Source organism: Erpetoichthys calabaricus, chromosome 5 (genome assembly GCF_900747795.2).
Source record: "Erpetoichthys calabaricus chromosome 5, fErpCal1.3, whole genome shotgun sequence".
Taxonomy (NCBI): Eukaryota; Metazoa; Chordata; class Cladistia; order Polypteriformes; family Polypteridae; genus Erpetoichthys; species Erpetoichthys calabaricus.
Window position 1 is genome coordinate 188,941,837 of NC_041398.2, and position 19,609 is coordinate 188,961,445.

General features: G+C 37.9%; 1 protein-coding gene across 1 annotated transcript in view; it reads left to right on the plus strand.

Annotated features, from left to right (window-relative positions):
* Nucleotides 1-19,609, plus strand: part of ppef2a (protein phosphatase with EF-hand domain 2a) — a 64,594-nt gene that overhangs the window by 39,896 nt on the left and 5,089 nt on the right. The window contains exons 13-16 of the mRNA XM_028803154.2: nucleotides 465-607; nucleotides 12,608-12,714; nucleotides 14,144-14,307; nucleotides 18,331-18,421. Of these exons, the coding sequence (XP_028658987.1) occupies nucleotides 465-607; nucleotides 12,608-12,714; nucleotides 14,144-14,307; nucleotides 18,331-18,421 (505 nt within the window). The remainder of the gene's footprint in view (nucleotides 1-464; nucleotides 608-12,607; nucleotides 12,715-14,143; nucleotides 14,308-18,330; nucleotides 18,422-19,609) is intronic.

The window sequence follows — 19,609 nt, forward strand, 5'->3', positions numbered from 1 at the left end:
CCCCAATCTTCCCCAAAGTCCAGGCCAACCACTCTGCCTCTTCGGACCACCTCCTTCTCTCTTTCTCCCACCCAGCACTTCTTGGTGTGACGGAAGTGCTGGGGTCTCGAGTCCTCCAGGCATGGGGACGCCCCCTGGCGGGGACCACGGGCCCCTACAGGGTTGAGCTTCCAAGCCCTGTACCCGTGGCCCCCAATATAACCAGGGCAGTCGCCCCCTCGTGGCATGAGCCCTCCTCCTGTCCTCCTGGGCGGCCCGGCTGGGTCCCACCCCCAGCTGCGTGCCACATTAAGATTAGTTCCAGTTTCACTCAGCATGATCCAGCATATCAAAAACAGTATACTCTGTGTTTAACTAAAATAATTCAGTTGATTAATGCTATAAAAATAAACTATTGCATTTGATTAGATGTAAAAAATTTTATTTGCAAATATGGTAGTATCAATTTTTCTTCTTTAATTCAGGTCTTAACTATCTTTTCTGCCTCCAACTACTATGAAGAAGGCAGCAACAGAGGAGCTTATGTCAGGATGGGTCCAGATCTAATACCTCATTTTGTACAGTACCAGTCCAGCAAGACAACTCGGAAGTTAACTATGCGACAGAGGTAAAAAATGTTTCTATAATTCTGTTCAGTTCAAGCACATTATTCTTACAATTAAATTAAGTAATTAACCACTCAGAAGAAAGCATCATGATTAGCAAACGTTCTTGCTGGTGGCAGGTTAAAAATATTCACTTTCACCAGGTCTTCTGGCTTGACCTCAATAACATTTCTTTTACATTTTATTGAATTTATTAGAAGCAAGTAACATTTCATACAAGCAAGTCAAACTTGACAAAGCAGTTCACATCAAACCCCACCCATGAGCAAGGCCAACAGCCAGAGTGAAAATTTAAGAGTAGAAAAAAAAAGCATGAGAAAATCCTTTTCCCCAAAATAAATGCTTATTCTAAAATGTTACTGATTAGATTCTGCCAGATTTTAGCTGTTAATCAATAAGGAGGGATTGTGACATCAAGGCTGTCTGAAAGGCATTTAAACATTTTGGTCCAGAATGATGTTAATTTGGTTCAGGCCCAAAACATATGACTCAATGAGGCTAAAGCTCGATTGCAACGTTCACAGGTTGGATCTTGCCCTGGAAACATTTTGCACAATTTTAAACGAGACAGATGTGCTTGAGTGAATTCTGTGCATGGCTGCCCTCCACTCCTTTTCTGAAATGTTGAGTGAGAGATGCTTTTCCCACTGTACTCTGGGATCTTTGAAAGGAAGGGACCTTAAAGTGTTTTTATATATTACAGAAATGCTGTCCGAGTCCTCAAGAATGATCAATATTTCTTCCGTAATAGATGTAGGTGTGAGGAGAGGAAAACTGGGCAAATTTTGTTTAGCAAAGTTTCTAATTTGGAGGTAGTGGAAGAATTGTGTTGATGGAAAGTTAAGTTTGGAGAGTAATTGTTCGTAGGATGCAAAGATGTTATCTATGTACAAATCTTTAAGTGATTTAATCCTGTATGTTTTCCAAACATTAAAAACTGCGTACGTTTAAGAGAGTGGAAAAAGGTGGTTATTGTGCAGAGGTGCCACAGATAAAAGCTTCTCTATCTTGAAGTACTTCCTACATTGGTTCCATATTCTGAGTGAATGAAGCACAATTGGGTTGTTAGTATATTGGCGATGACTTGTACTTATTGGGGTACAAAGCAAGAAATATAAAGAAGTACTGCAGGATTTTATTTCTATTGTGGACCAAGCCTGTCTATGTTTATCTATCTGTGTCAATATACAGGTTTTTATAGCTTGTATATTTGCAGTAATACAATTGAAAGTTAGATAGAGCCATGCCACCTTCTACCTTAGGTCTTTGTAGGGTTTGCCCTTTGGATATGTGGATGTTTTGATTTCCAAATAAAGGAGGACATGATATGGGAATGCTTTGAAATAGAAAAAGAAGCTTAGGAAGGATATTCATCTTGACAATGTTCATTCTTCCAGCTAAAGTGAGATGAAGGGTGGACCATCTATACAAGTCTTGGTGTTGATAAAAGAGCTTTAAGTTTACTTGTGATATTTACCCCTAGGTATTTAAACTGATCTGAGATGATAAAAGGGAAGGTGTCCAATCTAATATTGTGTGCTTGAGAATTCACTGGAAAGAACACACTTTTATTCAAATTAATTTTGAATCCAGAAATCTTTTGACATTTTGCTAATACTGTTAGGACTGCAGGCACAGTATTTTGTGAATATGATATATACTGTATAGTACCATATCATCTGCATATAGTGATATTTTCTGTTCAAGTCCTTCTCTGATAATCCCCTTTATCTAATAAGCATTTCGACAATGAACTGCCAGTGGCTCAATGGCGATTGCAAATAGCAGTGGTGACAGGGGGCACCTTTTCTAATACCGCGTTCTAGTTTGAAGAAATCTGAAATATTGTTGTTAATACAAACTGAAGTTTCTGGACTGGCATACAATATTTTGATCCATGCACATATGTTCAGACCAAACCCAAATTTCTCCAATGTAGTGAAAGGTAGTTCCATTCAACCATATATAATGCTTTTTCTGCATTCAACAATATCATCATCTCCGGGGTGTTAGACTTTGTGGGTGAATATATTACATTAAACAGGCGTCGAAAATTGGAAGCTAAGTGTCTGCCTTTAATAAATCCAGTTTGGTCTTGTGATATTACCGAAGAAATATCTTTCTCACTCCTTCTACCAAGGACTTTGGAGAGTATCTTAACATTATTATTCAGAAGTGAGATTGACCTGTATGATGCACATTGTAATACGTCTTTATTTTTCTTTGTAATGATGGTAATTAATGCTTGGTGAAAAGTCTGAGGTAGAATTTTATTGTCTCCGGATTCTGTTGCTAATAAAATGGGAGCTAACTTAATTGATTTTTTTTTTTTTAATTCGGCAGGGTATCCATCAGGGCCTGTTGCTTTCCCACTATGAAGTGAGTTTATAGCATCTAGTAATTTTGAGAGTGCTAGAGGCTTGGCCTCAATAACACTCAACTCATTTCCTCAGTTGTATCTACTTTGAAGATTCATTGTCTTTTTCAGTCTGATCATCATCATACTTTTGGCTGTGAAACTTTGCTGATTATTCGGTTTCTTTAGGTGAAAGAAAAATTAAAAATGCAGCCAAATTTGCTTTTAGTCGCAGTTCAGTTAAATCTGTAATTTTAATGAAAGAGTAAGAGACAATCAACTAGTGTCCTATTCTAGGTTGGTATCTGCTTAAGAACCTACTTGTGGCTCCTCAATTTTCATCATCCCTGGCATAATTTACTTATTTCTGTTGTTAGTTACCCTCAGTTCTGCACAGCACCATCTAACAACCTGATGCAATGCACATCGAACAACCAACTTGTGCCCACAAGCACAACACACATCCTGTTTATTACAATATAAACTGTTATGCATAGGAAGTAAAACTGTTAGATTGGAGTACACAATGAGGTCTGAAATTTGAAAGAAATTAGGAATCATAGGGAGTGAAGAAGGGGAACGAGATGTACTCTGTGATGTCAAAGGCGGTTATGCTTAAACTAGAGAACATACTAGTGAGGCCTCACCTTGAGGGTGTGTATAGTTTTGGATGCAAGTCCAGAGAAGATCAACTAGGCTGAGTCCAGAACAGCCAGATATAAGCTATGAGGAAAGATAGGAGTTAAACCTTTTTAGTTTAAACAAACAGAGATTAAGAGGTGACATTAATGAACAGTTTAAAATTATGAAGGGAATTAGTACAGTGGATCCCAGCTGTTACTTTAAAATAAATTCTTCAACAAGAAAATGAAGACACAGATATAAACTTGTCAAGAGTAGAATTGGCACAAACTTGAGAAAGTTTTTCTTTACATAGGAAAAAACACAGGCACAAGGAATAAGATAACCAATCAGTCTGATAAATAGTTGTACCTTGAGAACCCTCATAACCCGACTTGCCATTATTTTAGGGAAAGCTTTTGAACGGGATTGGAAAGCCTGTTGTGGTTAAATGGCCTCTTCTTGTCCAAATTATTCTATTGTTTAAATTTCTAATGAACTTTACCATACACTACAGAATAATCTCCCATATTCATAGTGTTGCTCTTTGTTGTTTTTTTAATTAATTTTTTACTTTATTATTATTTTGGGCTTTTTAAATAAGATGCTTGACTTCATCTACAATATTATATTTATTCTATTGGAAAATCTACTAGCAGTTTTCTTGATTTTGAATTTCACCAAAGCTACAGGGTAATGCTTTGAGCTTTAATGGTTGGCTGTATTATGCACTATTTTGTTCCAAAAGCACAGTGTTAGTTTCGGTCTTCTTACACAGGAGTATCTGAGTAATAGGTAGCCATTTTCTAATGCGTCACTGCTGCTTTTTGTCTTGAGACCATGATCAAGCTTAGTCCACACTAACATGGATAATTAAAAAATTTTGACCTTCCCACTTCAACAAGATGACACTTCACCACTGCAACTTAATCTTTTTAAAAACACACTTGCCAAAGTGTATACATTTGAAAAGACCAAGTCGCGAGTAACATTATGGATGAAGAAAACTGAACTTTTTGAATATCTGTCATGTGATCAGGCACTGAATTCAGTTTTGTGGACTTTCCTAACTTCTACATTAGCTGGCCTGTACTGCACCTTGAAATACTTGAATATTTTAACTGTATTTATTTTGGCAGAACTCCCAGTCTATATTTTGTAGAGCTTTGGCTACCTTATAATTGTTTGCAATCTTTAAAAGCCCTTGTACATCATGTGTCCAGAAAAAGTCCATATTAGAGTATTCTACAAGTGGTCTTTTTGTTCTTCATGCATTTCTCTTTTATTTAACATTTGCTTAGTAAACAATCATTGTTCTTTGTGAAAAATCACACATGCCCAAAAGAAAACATTAACCATTTTTGCTGTTTCAACGACAACCTGAAAATTCTAACGTAGATAGAAAGCTTTTGAAATGAAAGCAGCATTTTTCGCAGATTCACCAAGGTAACTCCTATTCCAATGTGTTACCAGCTACAGTGCTATGTAGAGTATACTGCATGAAACATAAACCCATCCACACATTTCATTAATTTACTAGACCTGCCTTTTTGTCATGTAAAAGTGTTCATGAAAGGTACTTTACCCTCTAAGGTACTTTTTATGGCAAGTTAATTCTGGAAACGTCTCAATTAATAGCCTTGATTTTCATCTACATCCTGCAATACCTACTTTAACGTCCGCTCATCACTGACTCGATGCATTTCACGCAACACTTCATAGCACTTTATTCTCACAGAGAGGTCTGCAACACATTAACAATGGCCAAGGCTGGCTACCTCAGCTTCAATACCGTAATAGGGGCTGGAAGCTGCTCCGCTCATGAGATGCACTCCTGCAGGATACATGGATTTGTCGGTCCATTTTTGGATTGATTCCCCTAAAAGGCCTACACTTCAGAATGCTTTAGTAAAGGCTAAAAGCCACTTCAGGAGCAGCACTCCTGGTGGTGTTCACAGATGTAATGCTCCTCACTCCAGTAGCTCCCTGTATAAGGGCTGCACAAATATTCTGACAGGAGCCAAGAACTTGCCTGAAAGCCATCCCTTGTTGAGGCCCAGGTATACCAGTCTGTACTCGAATCACTACACCTGAAAGAACTTAATAAAATGAGCCATGTTCATTCAGGTTAACACTCATCAGTCGCTGCGAAATGACAGTAAACAATAAGAGAGCGAGGTAATACCCAAACTTTAGTTCAATAATTACTTATGTTTATTTGGAATCAATGTTAGATATGAAAGATGTACCACCCGAATGATTCAAATCAGGGTCACTCAGCAAACTTTGTATCAGGTGGGGACTATAGCTTTAGTTGTTGCAGTCTTTGAATTCTTAAGCTAGGTGTGATGCTTGGGAGTATGGGCTAGGGGGTGGAGGGAAAGAGAGCAATGCTATTTATAATTTATCCCTTATACCCCAATAACCTGGGACAATAATAAGACTTGGCAATAATATGAAATTTATGTCAAAGCTATCGCAATGTACTACTTTTAACCTAAGACTACAAAATGTCAGCAAAAGTTCAGAAGAAATATTTCCATGACCAAATAGTGAACTTTGTGAGCTGGAATGTCAAGTGTCACAATCATGAATTAAAGAGAAAGAAACTACTCTTACACTCAACAAGTCTAAATGCCAAGATGATATTTTTACAGGAGACTCACTGATTAAGCAAGGAGTAGTTTTGGGTACAAAGAGAGTGGTCTGGCAATATGTCATACTGACGGGCAATTTATCTAATACTAAAATGATCTTGAATAATATCTATGCATCTAACACGGATGATAGAGCTTTCTTCCAAACTGTATTTGCAGCTATCCCTAATATGAACTCTCACAAAATTATAATGGTTGAAGACTTTGATTGTGTTTTAAATCCACACTTGGATAGATTCTTAGATAAAATGGCGATAACGTCTAATACTGCAAAGATAATTACACAGTTTGTAAAGGATCATAATCTGACCCATGGAGGTTCTTAAATCCTAACCTAACTGCATACTCTTTCTTCTCACCCGTACATTTATTGTTACTCAAGAATTGATTATTTCCTCATAGACAATAATTTTTTTGCAGACAATCAGATCTCTTAAGTTTAACACTATTGTTATCTCTCACCATGCCCCTCTGATCATGGACCTCAAATTACTGCGTCCTACACACTCACCTTGTAGCTGCTGTCTTTAGCTGTCATTAGCTGATGAGAACTGTACAGAATTCATATCCAAGCAAATTGATTATTTTCTTGAGACAAATACATCGTCAGAGGTCTCAACTCTGAAGACATTTTTTAAGAGTACATATTATTTCATATCTTTCTCACAAAAATAAACTAGAAACTAAAAAGGTGTCTGAGTTAATCAGCAAAATTACCAGAATAGATCAAGAACACGCCTGGTCTCCAAATGAGGCACTCTATGTCTATTGCAATCACAATCTGACCTCCTTACTACTAAAGAAATGGAACAGCTTATTTTTAAATCGCTAAATCATTATTATGAACATGGAGAAAAGGCCAATAAGATCTTAACCCAACAAATCCACAGGCAGGAAGTCCGTCATGCAATAACAGCAATTAACAACACAGATGGAGATAAAATTATTGACCATAAAAATATAACTGACAGTAAGTCCTTATATTGTACTCAGTTTAAAGAAGATAAGACAGCATCTAATGTGTTTTTTGATTCATTTCAGATACCAAAGCTAGATACTCTTAGTGCTGTGGAACTGGGTAAACCTCTGGCACTTTCAGAATTACTAGATTCTATAAACTCACTTCAAAGTTGAAAGCAACTGGCCCTGATGGCTACCAAATGAAATTTTATAAAAAAAATTCTCAAATAAGTTAGCTCCATGATTATTAGCAACGTTTATAGAAGCTAAAGACAAAAAAAAAAAATCTACGTTAAACTTTTCACCAAGCATTAATTACCATCTTTCCTAAGAAGAACATGGACCAAACAGAAGTTATTAAAGGCAGACACTTAACTTCTAAACTTCAACCTTTGTTTAATATAATATATTTACCAAATATATCTAACACCCCAGAGATCTTAGTATCTTTAGATGCAGAAGAAGCATTTGATTTGGTTGAATGAGACTACCAATTCACCACATTGCATAAATTTGGGTTTGGCCCATACATATGTGCATGGATCAATCTACTTTATACCAGTCCAGAAGTCTCAGTTTGTATTATCAACTTTATTTCAGACTACTTCAAACTAGAATGTGATACTGGACAAGGATGCCCCTTATCACCTTTGCTCTTTGCAATCACCTTTGAACCGTTGGCTGCATACTTTCAAAACGCCCCAGAGATTTTCAGGGGAGAAGGACTTGAATAGAAAATATCACTATATGCAGATGACATGGTACTGTATATATCAGACTGACAAAATTCTGTGCCAGCAGTCCTAAAAGCTTTAGCAGAGTTTCAAATATATCTGAACTTAAAATCAAATTAAATAAAATCGTGCTCTTTCCAGTGAACTCTCTAGCACATAATATTGGACTGGACACCTTCCCATCACTTTAAATATCTGGGGGTAAATATTATAAGTAAATATAAAGCTCTTTTTCAACCAAATTTTGCTGTCTGCATTAAAAAAATTAAACAAAATGTGACTAGATGGTCTGCCCTCCACCTTATGTTAGTAGGAAGAATCAACATTGTTAGGATGACCATTTTTCCTAAGCTGCTCTTCCTATTTCAAAGCATCCCCATATACATTAACAACTCCTTTTTTTAAGAAATTAGACAAAATCATAACTACATTTATTTGGAATTTGAAACACCCACGCATCCAAAGGGCGAGTCTAAAATGACATAAAGCAGAAGGGGGCATGGCACTACTCAACTTTCAGTTTTATTACTGGGTGGCAAATATACAAGCTATAAAGACCTGGACATCGACACAAATTGATGAATATCCACAAGCCTGGTCTGCAATAGAAATAAATTCTTGCTGTACTTTTTCATATTCCCTGCTCTGTGCCCCAGTTAATACAAACTACCATCATTACACTAAAAATCCAATTGTCCTTCATTCTCTCAAAATATGGAACCAATGTAGGAAGCACTTTAAGACAGAAAAGCTTTTATCTGTTGCACCTCTACATGACAACCACCTTTCTCCACCCTCTCAAACATATACACTATTCAATGTCTGGAAAATGTCTGGTAATAAAACACTTAGAGACTTGTAGATAGATAATGTCTTTGCATCCTACAAACAATTACGCTTCAAATACAACTTCTCATCAACACAATTCCTACACTACTTTCAAAATAGAAACTTTTATAAACAAAATCTGCCCAATTTGCCTCACCTTCCTACTTGTTCTATTCCAGAAGAATTATTGATCAGTCTTGAACACACAGATAGCATCTCTACAATTCATAAAAATATATTAAAGTCTCTTCCCTTCAAATACTTGAAAGTACATTAGGGAAAGGATCTGTCACTCAATATTTCAGAAAAGGGGTGGAAGGCAACCATGCACAGAATAAACTCAATCTTATATCGAGTGCATTTATCGCAATTAAAATTGTCCAAAATGTTTCCAGGGCAAGATTCAACCTGTGAATGTTGCAATCGAGCTCCAGCCTCACTAGGCCTCATGTTTTTGGTGTGCACCAAGTTAACATCATTTTGGACAAAAATCGTTGCATGGCTATCAGACAGCCTCGGCGTCACAATCCCTCCTAATCCACTAGCAGCTGTATTTGGTGTAATCCCAGACAGACTTCTAGTGGAGAAGGACAGACAAACTGTAATTTCCTTTACTACACTACTAGCACGCAGACTTATCTTGCTCAACTGGAAGAATCCCACACAACACTTTTAAGTCAGTGGGTAATCGATGTTCTATACTACTTGAAATTGGAAAAAAAAATCAAATTCTCACTTAGAGGATCTGTTCAAAATTTTTTAAAAATATGGCAGGATCAAAGCGATAACATTTTAGAATGAGTTTCCATTTTGGGAAAAAGGATACCTTTCTTTTCTTGCCCGTTGTATAGAGTAGCTGCGGTTGCTGTCTCCTTTCTCTTTCTTTTGGGTGGGAGTCAAGTTTTGCTTTGATTTGTTAAATTTGTCTTGACTATATGGAATGTTATCTGTTTCTGATTAAAATCAGTAAAAATATAAAAAAAAGTTTTAAAATGAAATGCACAAATTAAATTAAATCAGCCCTACTTAGCTGTACAGTAATCCCTCGCTATATCGCGCTTCTTCGCCTTTCGCGGCTTCACTCTATTGCGGATTTTATATGTAAGCATATTTAAATATATATCGCGGATTTTTTGCTGGTTCGCGGATTTCTGCGGACAATGGGTCTTTTAATTTCTGGTACATGCTTCCTCAGTTGGTTTGCCCAGTTGATTTCATACACGGGACGGTATTGGCAGATGGCTGAGAAGCTACCCAACTTACTTTTCTCTCTCTCTCTCTTGCGCTGACTTTCTCTGATCCTGACGTAGGGGGATTGAGCAGGGGGGCTGTTCACACACCTAGACGATACGGACGCTCGTCTAAAAATGCTGAAAGATTATCTTCACGTTGCTACCTTCTGTGCAGCTGCTTCCTGAAGCGACATGCTGCACGGTGCTTCGCATACTTAAAAGCTCGAAGGGCATGTATTGATTTTTGCTTGTTTGTTTTTCTCTGTCTCTCTCTCTGTCTGCTCCTGACGGAGGGGGTGTGAGCTGCTGCCTTCATTGTAACTGCATTGTGCCGCTGTGCTTCGCATACTTAAAAGCCAAACAGCCCTATTGATTTGTTTGCTTTTCTCTGTCTTTATGACAGTCTCTGCTCCTGACGCGCACTCCTTTGAAGAGGAAGATATGTTTGCATTCTTTTAATTGTGAGACGGAACTGTCATCTCTGTCTTGTCATGGAGCACAGTTTAAACTTTTGAAAAAGAGACAAATGTTTGTTTGCAGTGTTTGAATAACGTTCCTGTCTCTCTACAACCCCCTGTGTTTCTGCGCAAATCTGTGACCCAAGCATGACAATATAAAAATAACCATATAAACATATGGTTTCTACTTTGCGGATTTTCTTATTTCGCGGGTGGCTCTGGAACGCAACCCCTGCGATGGAGGAGGGATTATTGTAATTGTAATTTTGTTATCCATGTTACATCTTCTTTCTGCTGCTTACAGTTTGATAACCAAATATGCCAGGATACCAGTAAATCGCAGGGCACCACCCTGACACACTTAGTGAATTTAGAGTCCATAACAAATCGACTGCAAGTCTTTATGAAAATCAAAAGTCATTGTAAAGCAAGGAAAATATGCAAACTCCACTCAGCTATTAAAGTAAAGATATGTGGCAATTTATTTGAAGAAAAGGCCCAGGAGATGAAATGTTGTATATATAAAGGGTGGGGTCAAAAATGGAGAGAATAAACCTTATGCTGGAAACCAAATTGGTGGATGGAAATCAAGGTGTTGAAAAGAGGGAAATGGTCTTTAATAACTTTAAGTAAGTATGTCAATCATCAAACCCTAACCACAAAAAATATAGCAAGAAGTATCCATTGCCAAAACAAACTTCAGCACAATGTGTTTGAAGGAATCCAATCTTATTGGATAATCAGGAAGCGCATGACGCTGACCTTTGTACCGACACCACAGTGACGTCCACCTCACACACTGCCAGTCATCTGTAGCAGCAGGTGGATTTCAGCACCAAATATCTGCTGTGGAGTTTCTCTTTATTATCAGTTGAAGCCCTGGATGATTCAAAGGTTTCTTTATTTTTACCATTGTACCAGGGGCGCCAACTGCAGTAATCTCAAGCAGGTTTCAGGCTGAACTGAGAAATTCTGTAAATGACGATGTCTAATTCTTGGACATCCTATGGCACTCTGCTTATCAGTATGCAGATGTTAGTTAAGGGTGCTTCTTATCAGTCTGTTCTGGGAAAATGATTCTGCTAGTCTTGTGAGGTCCAGAGTATGACCTTTGTACTTTAGAGTTTTACTTTGGCTTAAAGGAAAAGTTTACTAATGTAAAAAAACATTTCCCCTTCAACAACCATTTAATAAGTGGAGTTCCCTCTCGATGGGAGAACACCAAAGACATCTACATGATCACATCAGTCCCAGTTTCTGAGCACAAAAATGAAAAGTCTGGTGTAGGAAGAATTGTGTGACAGTAAAGATTATTGAAAGTTTGCTTATTCACTATTTACATGTTCACTGTGCTGCTTGCACTAAGTGATTCTTGATAGAGAGACAGGCAGACAGACAGATAGATTTTATTTGTTCCTGGGGGGATTAAAATATTACAGAAGCTCAGGAAAAGGTATATTTTTAAATGGCAAACAACAATCCCCTCTGCAACAAACAAAAGAAGTCCTGGCTTAAATATGAGAGCTGCTGCGGTCAATCACAGCCTTGTAAGATGTTCTCAGATCAGGTTTATATTTAAAGGCATTGATATCTGAATAGAGCAAGTCCAGCTTGTTGTGTTCACAAATCCCACATGCGAATTGTAGTTTGTTCGTTCTGATGTCCCCTCAGTTAAGTCACCAGCATTCTAGGGTCCAAATGACTCATTCATTACAATTTGAGTACACAGTAAGTCATTTCTGTTCCTGAGTTAATAAACTTTAATCAGGCTAACATAATGCATCTCCTTAGGCAGTAACATGGCCAAATTCAGTCAATATTTCGATGACTGGTTTTTAATTACTGCGTCCATTTCTACCTGAACTAAAAAAAAAATATGCATACGCTTTTAAGTATTTAAACTTTTAACGCTGTTTGTTTTCAACAATAATGCTCCTTATACGTACGTAAAATAATAATATAACAGTATTGTATGTGTTTCTCTGCGGTGGGCTGGCGCCCTGCCCGGGGTTTGTTTCCTTCCTTGCACCCTGTGTTGGCTGGGATTGGCTCCAGCAGACCCCCGTGACCCTGTGTTAGGATATAGTGGGTTGGAAAATGATTGACTGACTGATTGTATGTGTTTCTTGTTTTGCATTCTCTGCACATCCATCCAGAGTCAGTAGGGTGGAAAGATCTGCCATTAGAGATCTGAGAGAGCAGCTTTTTGCACACAGATGTGACCTCTTGAGAGCCTTTGAACAATGCGACAAAACAAAAAAGGGTAGGTGCCATTCTTCTTTTTGTTTGAAAGGGGATGTTGAAGCTTTAAGGCATATGAGCTTACATGGATAGCCATCAGTGCCTATGCCAAAGTACCGAAGTGTCCACCCATGTTGTAGGAACATTTCATTACTGTATTTTCTTCCAGAAGTTAGACAGTTGAGTGCATGTCATGGTGGCACTGCATTTTTAGAAGGTGTGTTTTTAAAAATGTTAAATATTTCTGCTATTCCAGTCATCTCCTTTATCCATGTTCTTCGATACTCAAATACTGAAGGAATAAACATCATCTTTACTTTCTTTAAGCTGGGAGGCGATAGATACAGCAGTCATTTCCAGACTTCCACTCACACATATTTTGCTACTCTTAAAAATGTAAACATGAGGAATCTCCAGCAATTCAACAATGGCTCATTATTGGGGGAATAACCATCAAACCCCAAGAGAGAGCACAAGGTAAAATACATAGAAGGCAATTCCTTCAAAATAGGCAATCCTAATAGCAAACAGAGTCCTGATAGATAGATAGATAGATAGATAGATAGATAGATAGATAGATAGATAGATAGATAGATAGATAGATAGATAGATAGATAGATACTTTATTAATCCCAATGGGAAATTCACATGCTCCAGCAGCAGCATAATGATACAATAAATAATATTAAATTAAAGAATGATAATAATGCAGGTGAAAAACAGACAATAACTTTGTATAATGTTAAATGTTAACGTTTACACCCCCGGGTGGAATTGAAGAGTCGCATAGTTTGGGGGAGGAACAATCTTCTCAGTCTGTCAGTGGAGCAGGACATTGACAGCAGTCTGTCGCTGAAGCTGCTCTTCTGTCTGGAGATGATACTATTTAGTGGATGCAGTGGATTCTCCATAATTGATAGGAGCCTGCTGAGCGCCCTTCGCTCTGCCACAGATGTTAAACTGTCCAGCTCCATGCCAACAATAGAGCCTGCCTTCCTCACCAGTTTGTCCAGGCGTGAGGCATCTTTCCTCTTAATGCTGCCTCCCCAGCACACCACCGCGTAGAAGAGGGCGCTCACCACAACCGTCTGATAGAACTTCTGCAGCATCTTATTGCAGATGTTGAAGGACGCCAGCCTTCTAAGGAAGTATAGTCAGCTATAATAATCATATATAACAATATGAAATCCAGAGAATGGCCAAGAGGCCAAAAATCCAGTATAATTGAAAGAGAAACTCAAACCAACACCACGAGCACATTTACAATGACCTGCAAGGGCCTGTGGGTTTTCCGCAGCCTTTAGTGAATGGATGTAATGTTGAAATACGCTGTAACATGTAACAGATGATGTTTTAACTAAATAAAGCTATCTTGTGACATTTTGATTTGCTTACGTTAACAAAACCTTCCTTTATTCCTTCAAATTGTTTCTGTCTCCTCTACCTTTAAGGGAAGATCTCTTTGAACGACTGGGCAAACACTGTGGAGTCTGTGATGCAGCTGGGTCTGCCTTGGAGGATCTTGCGCTCTCAGCTTGTGCCCAACACTACTGATGGCCATATTGACTATCAAGCTTGGTTTGAACACCTTGCCATTGAACAGCCCATCAAAGAGGTATGCACATTAAATGTGTCACTTTCTGTCTCTTCAGATTGAGTCGTTCTTTCCTCTTAGAAATATTACAATATGCAGGACCTTTCAGGGTGAAAACATTTTTAGTAATTTACTTTCATTACAGTTTTTCCTTCCTTGCTGTTTGATTCACAGCTCAAAAATCGTCTCCAGCTTCCATGTTGTCACCACTAGCAGACATGTAAAAATAAAAATGAAAACTGATATATAGAAAATGTGTCACAGTCAGCATCAACAGGGACAAAAATGAAAACAGCAAAAAGGCATAAACAGGCCCACTCTTAATATGAAAAAGGAGTGGCCTTATAGATGAGCATGCAATGCTGCATAAACACATGTGAGTGCCTGCAATTATTACACTAGCTACTAAAGAGCAAACAAAATGAGAACAAGAGAAACACACACTTAAGCAGCCACAGAATCCGAACTTGTGAATAATGTATATTTAAAATTTGAAAACTTCAGCTCTCGCCATTCAGTCACCAAACTCTGTACATCAACCTTGATTTTGTGAAAAATTCCAGGCATAAACCACATCCATCCATCCATCCATTATCCAACCCGCTGAATCCGAACACAGGGTCACGGGGGTCTGCTGGAGCCAATCCCAGCCAACACAGGGCACAAGGCAGGAACCAATCCCGGGCAGGAACCACATACAGAACTGAAAAGGTGTGACCAGAAAGTGGTGACACAGAAGGAGTAGATGGTGTTGTGCTCAGTAATGAGAGCCAGAAAACACAAGTGAAAATAATGACTGTCAAAAGTTCAATACACAAACACAAGAATCAAAGTCAAACAAATAAGAGGTCCTCACGCTAAAGTCTTTTCATCTGCGACTCTCAGCTTCCACTAACACTGAATAGAAGAGATCCAAGAAAAAAATGGCAGAAGCTATGCACCACTGTCTGCCAGACTTTGGACACGACGACCCAATATGTGATTTAGAAAAGAAAAAATCCAGTTTGTTGTTTCCTCTAGTGGAACATGACACATACTGGTGGAAGTCTTTCTGATCTGGACACCTGTAAGTCCACCACCAGAAAGAAAGAATTTCTTATAGTCGGGCGATTACATCAACTATGTATTGGGCAGATGCTTAAATCTGCAATGCATCAGTGAGAGGTGACGTTTGTCGGAAATATCTGATTATCTAAAGTATTGCTGTTTGTGTAAGTTATAAGAATTGCCATTATGGGTCAGTCACTCCTCAGAATGTCTTAAATAGGCAGCAATAGCCCTTGAATGACACAAGGACGTGGTCTTTTTATTGAGCGATGCTCCTTTAATTTGATGTGTTTGATTCTGCAAGGATAATTGTTACGTAACGACCACTATCATGTACATCTTTAAGCATGACATTGCATGTGTTTTTTTTCTTTCATATTAATATAATCTGCATCTCATCCAGAGTTGATTCCTGATGTGTGCCAAATGCCCTCGGGATATGCATCTCTTCCACATGGCCCACTTCTGGAATAAGCAAGTTAAGAAAATGGAAGGATGGATAGTTTACTGCAGCTTTGTAAGCAAACCGTATCAGTGATTTTAAGCGATGACATTTTTGTATGCTTTATGCTTATACATTAAAATGCATTCAGCATGCTGATAAATTGATTTCTTATATCCTACAACTAACTATTCATATATTCTTGAATATGTTAAACCCATCTTGTAATTACAAAATTCAAAATGAATGCTTAAATATAATCCCAGTTTACCAGAATTATTCATTTTGCTGATCTATTTTTCTGCTGGTTAGCATAGCTTTGAGGTGGTGACCATTGGTGGGCACAAGGCACAATTACACATCAATAGCAGGCTCACGCTAGTCAAAGGGGAAAAAAAAGAAAAAGATGCACAGATGATAAACTTTATTATTTTATGCCTAATCAATGTGCTTTCTCTTACTGTATCGGTTTTTGCCTTTCTTCGTCATGATGAAGGAGAAGTTTTTCTCCTCAATGCAACCCCAGGTGTATTTAAGTAAACACATTTTTATTAGTGATTTTGACTTTTCTTTAAACAAAAGAAATAATATATTGTCTATAAATATTTGTTTTTAATAAGTGCCACATGACACTAAAATTGAATTAAATAGGTTAACTGAAAGGATGAACAGATTACAATATACTGTACATATGACGCTTTCCATTGTTTGGCCATAAAATGCACCTCATTATACATGCTGTGTTTCATTCATATTATATATACACATATATATATATATATATATATATATACACACACATATACATATATAAAAGAATCACCCCATTCGAAAAATATTCCCATTTTTATGCTTTACAGCCTTAAATAAAAACACACAAACCAATATTTTTTCCAGCTTTACTTTACTCAATGCAATCTATAACATCCAAGTGAAAGATATCACAGCTGCAGTTCAGAAAAATTAAAAAAAATAAATAAATAAATCCTGAGATTAATAAAGGATCACCCCCCTCCTAAACTCAGTCAGGTGTAAGTGCCCACCATTCCTATTGCAGACCCTGGTTACTGGCCTGTGATCAGTTGTAATCAGTGTGATTAGTGAAGCTGTTCCTGGAGCATTCATGCCCTTGCTTGGTAGTGCAACTGACAGCAAACAACTGACTATGGGTAGCAGGCCACTTTCAAAAGATCTCAGGGATAGAGTTGTGGACAGACATAAGGCAGGAGATGGATACAAAAAAAATCTCAAAGGCTTTGTCAATCCCAAGGAGTGCAGCAAAGTCCATAATAAAGAAGTGGCAAGTGTTTACTACTACTAGGACCCACCCTGGATCCAGCCGTCTCTCCAAACTGGATGGAAGAGCAAGGAGGAAACTGGTAAGAGAGGCTACCATTATGGCCATTTTGAAGGAGTTACAGGGTTTTATGGCAAAGAGTGGTCATTGTGTGCATATGACAACAATTTCACAAGTACTCCACAATTGTGGCTTGTTACAGTGGGTCACAAGGAAAAAGTCACTTCTCAAGAAAGGCCACATTAAGGCTCGTTTGTGCTTTGCCAGAATGAACCTTGAAGATTCTGATGCCAAGTGGAAAAAGGTCTTACGATCAGATGAGACCAAAATCAAACTATTTGGCCTCAATACCAAACGTTACCTGGCGGAAATCCAATGCAGCTCACCATCCAACACACCCACCTACAGTAAAGCATGGAGGTGGCAGCATCCTGTTCTGGGGGTGTTTCTCTGTCACAGGACCTGGGGATCTCGTTAGGGTAGAAGGAAAAATGGATGGGGCAAAATACCACCAAATTCTTGAGGGAAAACCTGCTACCCTCTGCCAGCAAGTTGAAGATTGGCAGAATGTTCACCTTTCAGCACGACAACGACCCGAAGCACACAGCAAAATTGACCACAAAGTGGCTGAAAGAGAAAAAAGTTAATGTCCTCTTGTGGCCCAGTCAGAGCCCAGACCTAAATCCCACTGAAAATCTGTGGAAAGATTTGAAGATAGCAGTCCACCAACACTCACCATCCAATTTGACCGAACTTGAACGGTTCTGTAAATAAGAGTGGGCACATCTCGCTCAATCTAGATGTGCAAAGTTGATAAAGAAGTATCCCAACAGACTCAAGGCTGTCATTAAAGCAAAAGGTAGGTCAACAAAATATTGACATTGGGTGGTGATCCTTTATTAATCTCAGAATGTCTTGTTTTTGATTTTGTTTAATTTTTCTGAATTGTAGCAGTGATATCTTTCACTTGGATGTTAGAGGTTGCATTGAGTACGTAAAGCTGGGAAGAAATATTTGTGTGTGTGTTGATTTAAGACTGTAAAGCAAAAAAAAGTGGGAATATTTCGCAGGGGGGGATTCTTTTCTATACCCACTGTATAAGGCTGTTAGGAAGTATGTTGTTACTCTTTGGGTACACTGTAATTGTTAACTTTCATATTCAGAGTAGAATAAAGAAATTCTCACCCGCTTTTTATCTCATGTAACTTGCTGTTTTCTTAATTTTCATCCAATTTCCTCGCCATTTCTCGCCCTGAAGACACCACAATCATCAAGTCTTTTGGAAACGCTTTACAGAAATCGTTCCAACTTGGAAACAATCTTCCGATTAATTGACAGTGACAGCTCGGGTGAGTATGACACCAAACTTGGGAGAAAGGGCATCTTTGGTTGAGAATATATGTAGCGCTTCAGATCGGCGCTCCCAGACTTATTTTCAATGCTCATTCATTCATATTAGGCCTTTTTGTTTGCAGTTGAGATAACCAAATTTGAAATTCACAGATTTTGGAGTATTTATTTTAAACTTGCTCTGATGCAGATAGATTCCTCTAAACCAGTTCTGTCACTTTTAAAAGATAACCTTTTTAAGTGTCATAGCAGTGACCAGTGAATACTTACAAAAAAATCACTCGTTTTGTTTTGAAAGGATGTAGAATTCTATTTGCCAGTAGTCTTTTGCTTCCATCAAAGATTTAGAAAATTATAATTCAATAAAGCTGATATCAGAAGTTAATCCTTGTACAAACTGCAGGCACATTGAAAACTGACTGAATACGAAAAATGCAAAACACAAATATAGAGAAAAGCCAAGCAAAATGACACCTTTTATTGGCTAACTAAAAAGATTACAATATGAAAGCTTTTGAGGCAACTCAGGCCCCTTCTTCAGGCAAGATGTAAACATCTTGTAAACATTTTGCCTGAAGAAGGGGCCTGAGTTGCCTCGAAAGCTTGCATATTGTAATCTTTTTAGTTAGCCAATAAAAGGTGTCATTTTGCTTGGCTTTTCTCTACATTCATAATGGCTAACACAGTACAACACCCTAGCACTAACAACACAAATATGGAAGGGAAAAAAAGGGAAAGGCATCAGATGTATTTAATGTACCAGACAGTCATGTTGCAGATATAAAACTAAATAGGCTTTTAAAAACCATGAAGGTATACTGTATGGTGAAAACCACAAAACAACAATGAAGGCAATAGCTGGAATGTTGAACCAAGTGATTCCACCACCTTTGCCAACTTCATTGCCCGCCCCTGTCAGTAAACGGAGGGTCTCTCTGTCAGAAACAAAAGCAACGTACTCTGCAAAATGGGCTCATTCCCAAAAGCTTTCTTTTCAACTCAATTTCAGTTTTCCTATCTAGATATCCAGTGTTACAACAGACAGACTGGAAATATTTATTCACCATTATCTTCAATCAAAGTGGCATTATTTTTAGGATTAAATATCACAAAAAGTAAATACAATAAATATTAGCTATTAAAGCTAGTATTTAAACTGTGAGCAGTGCAATAATGCTTTAGGTAAT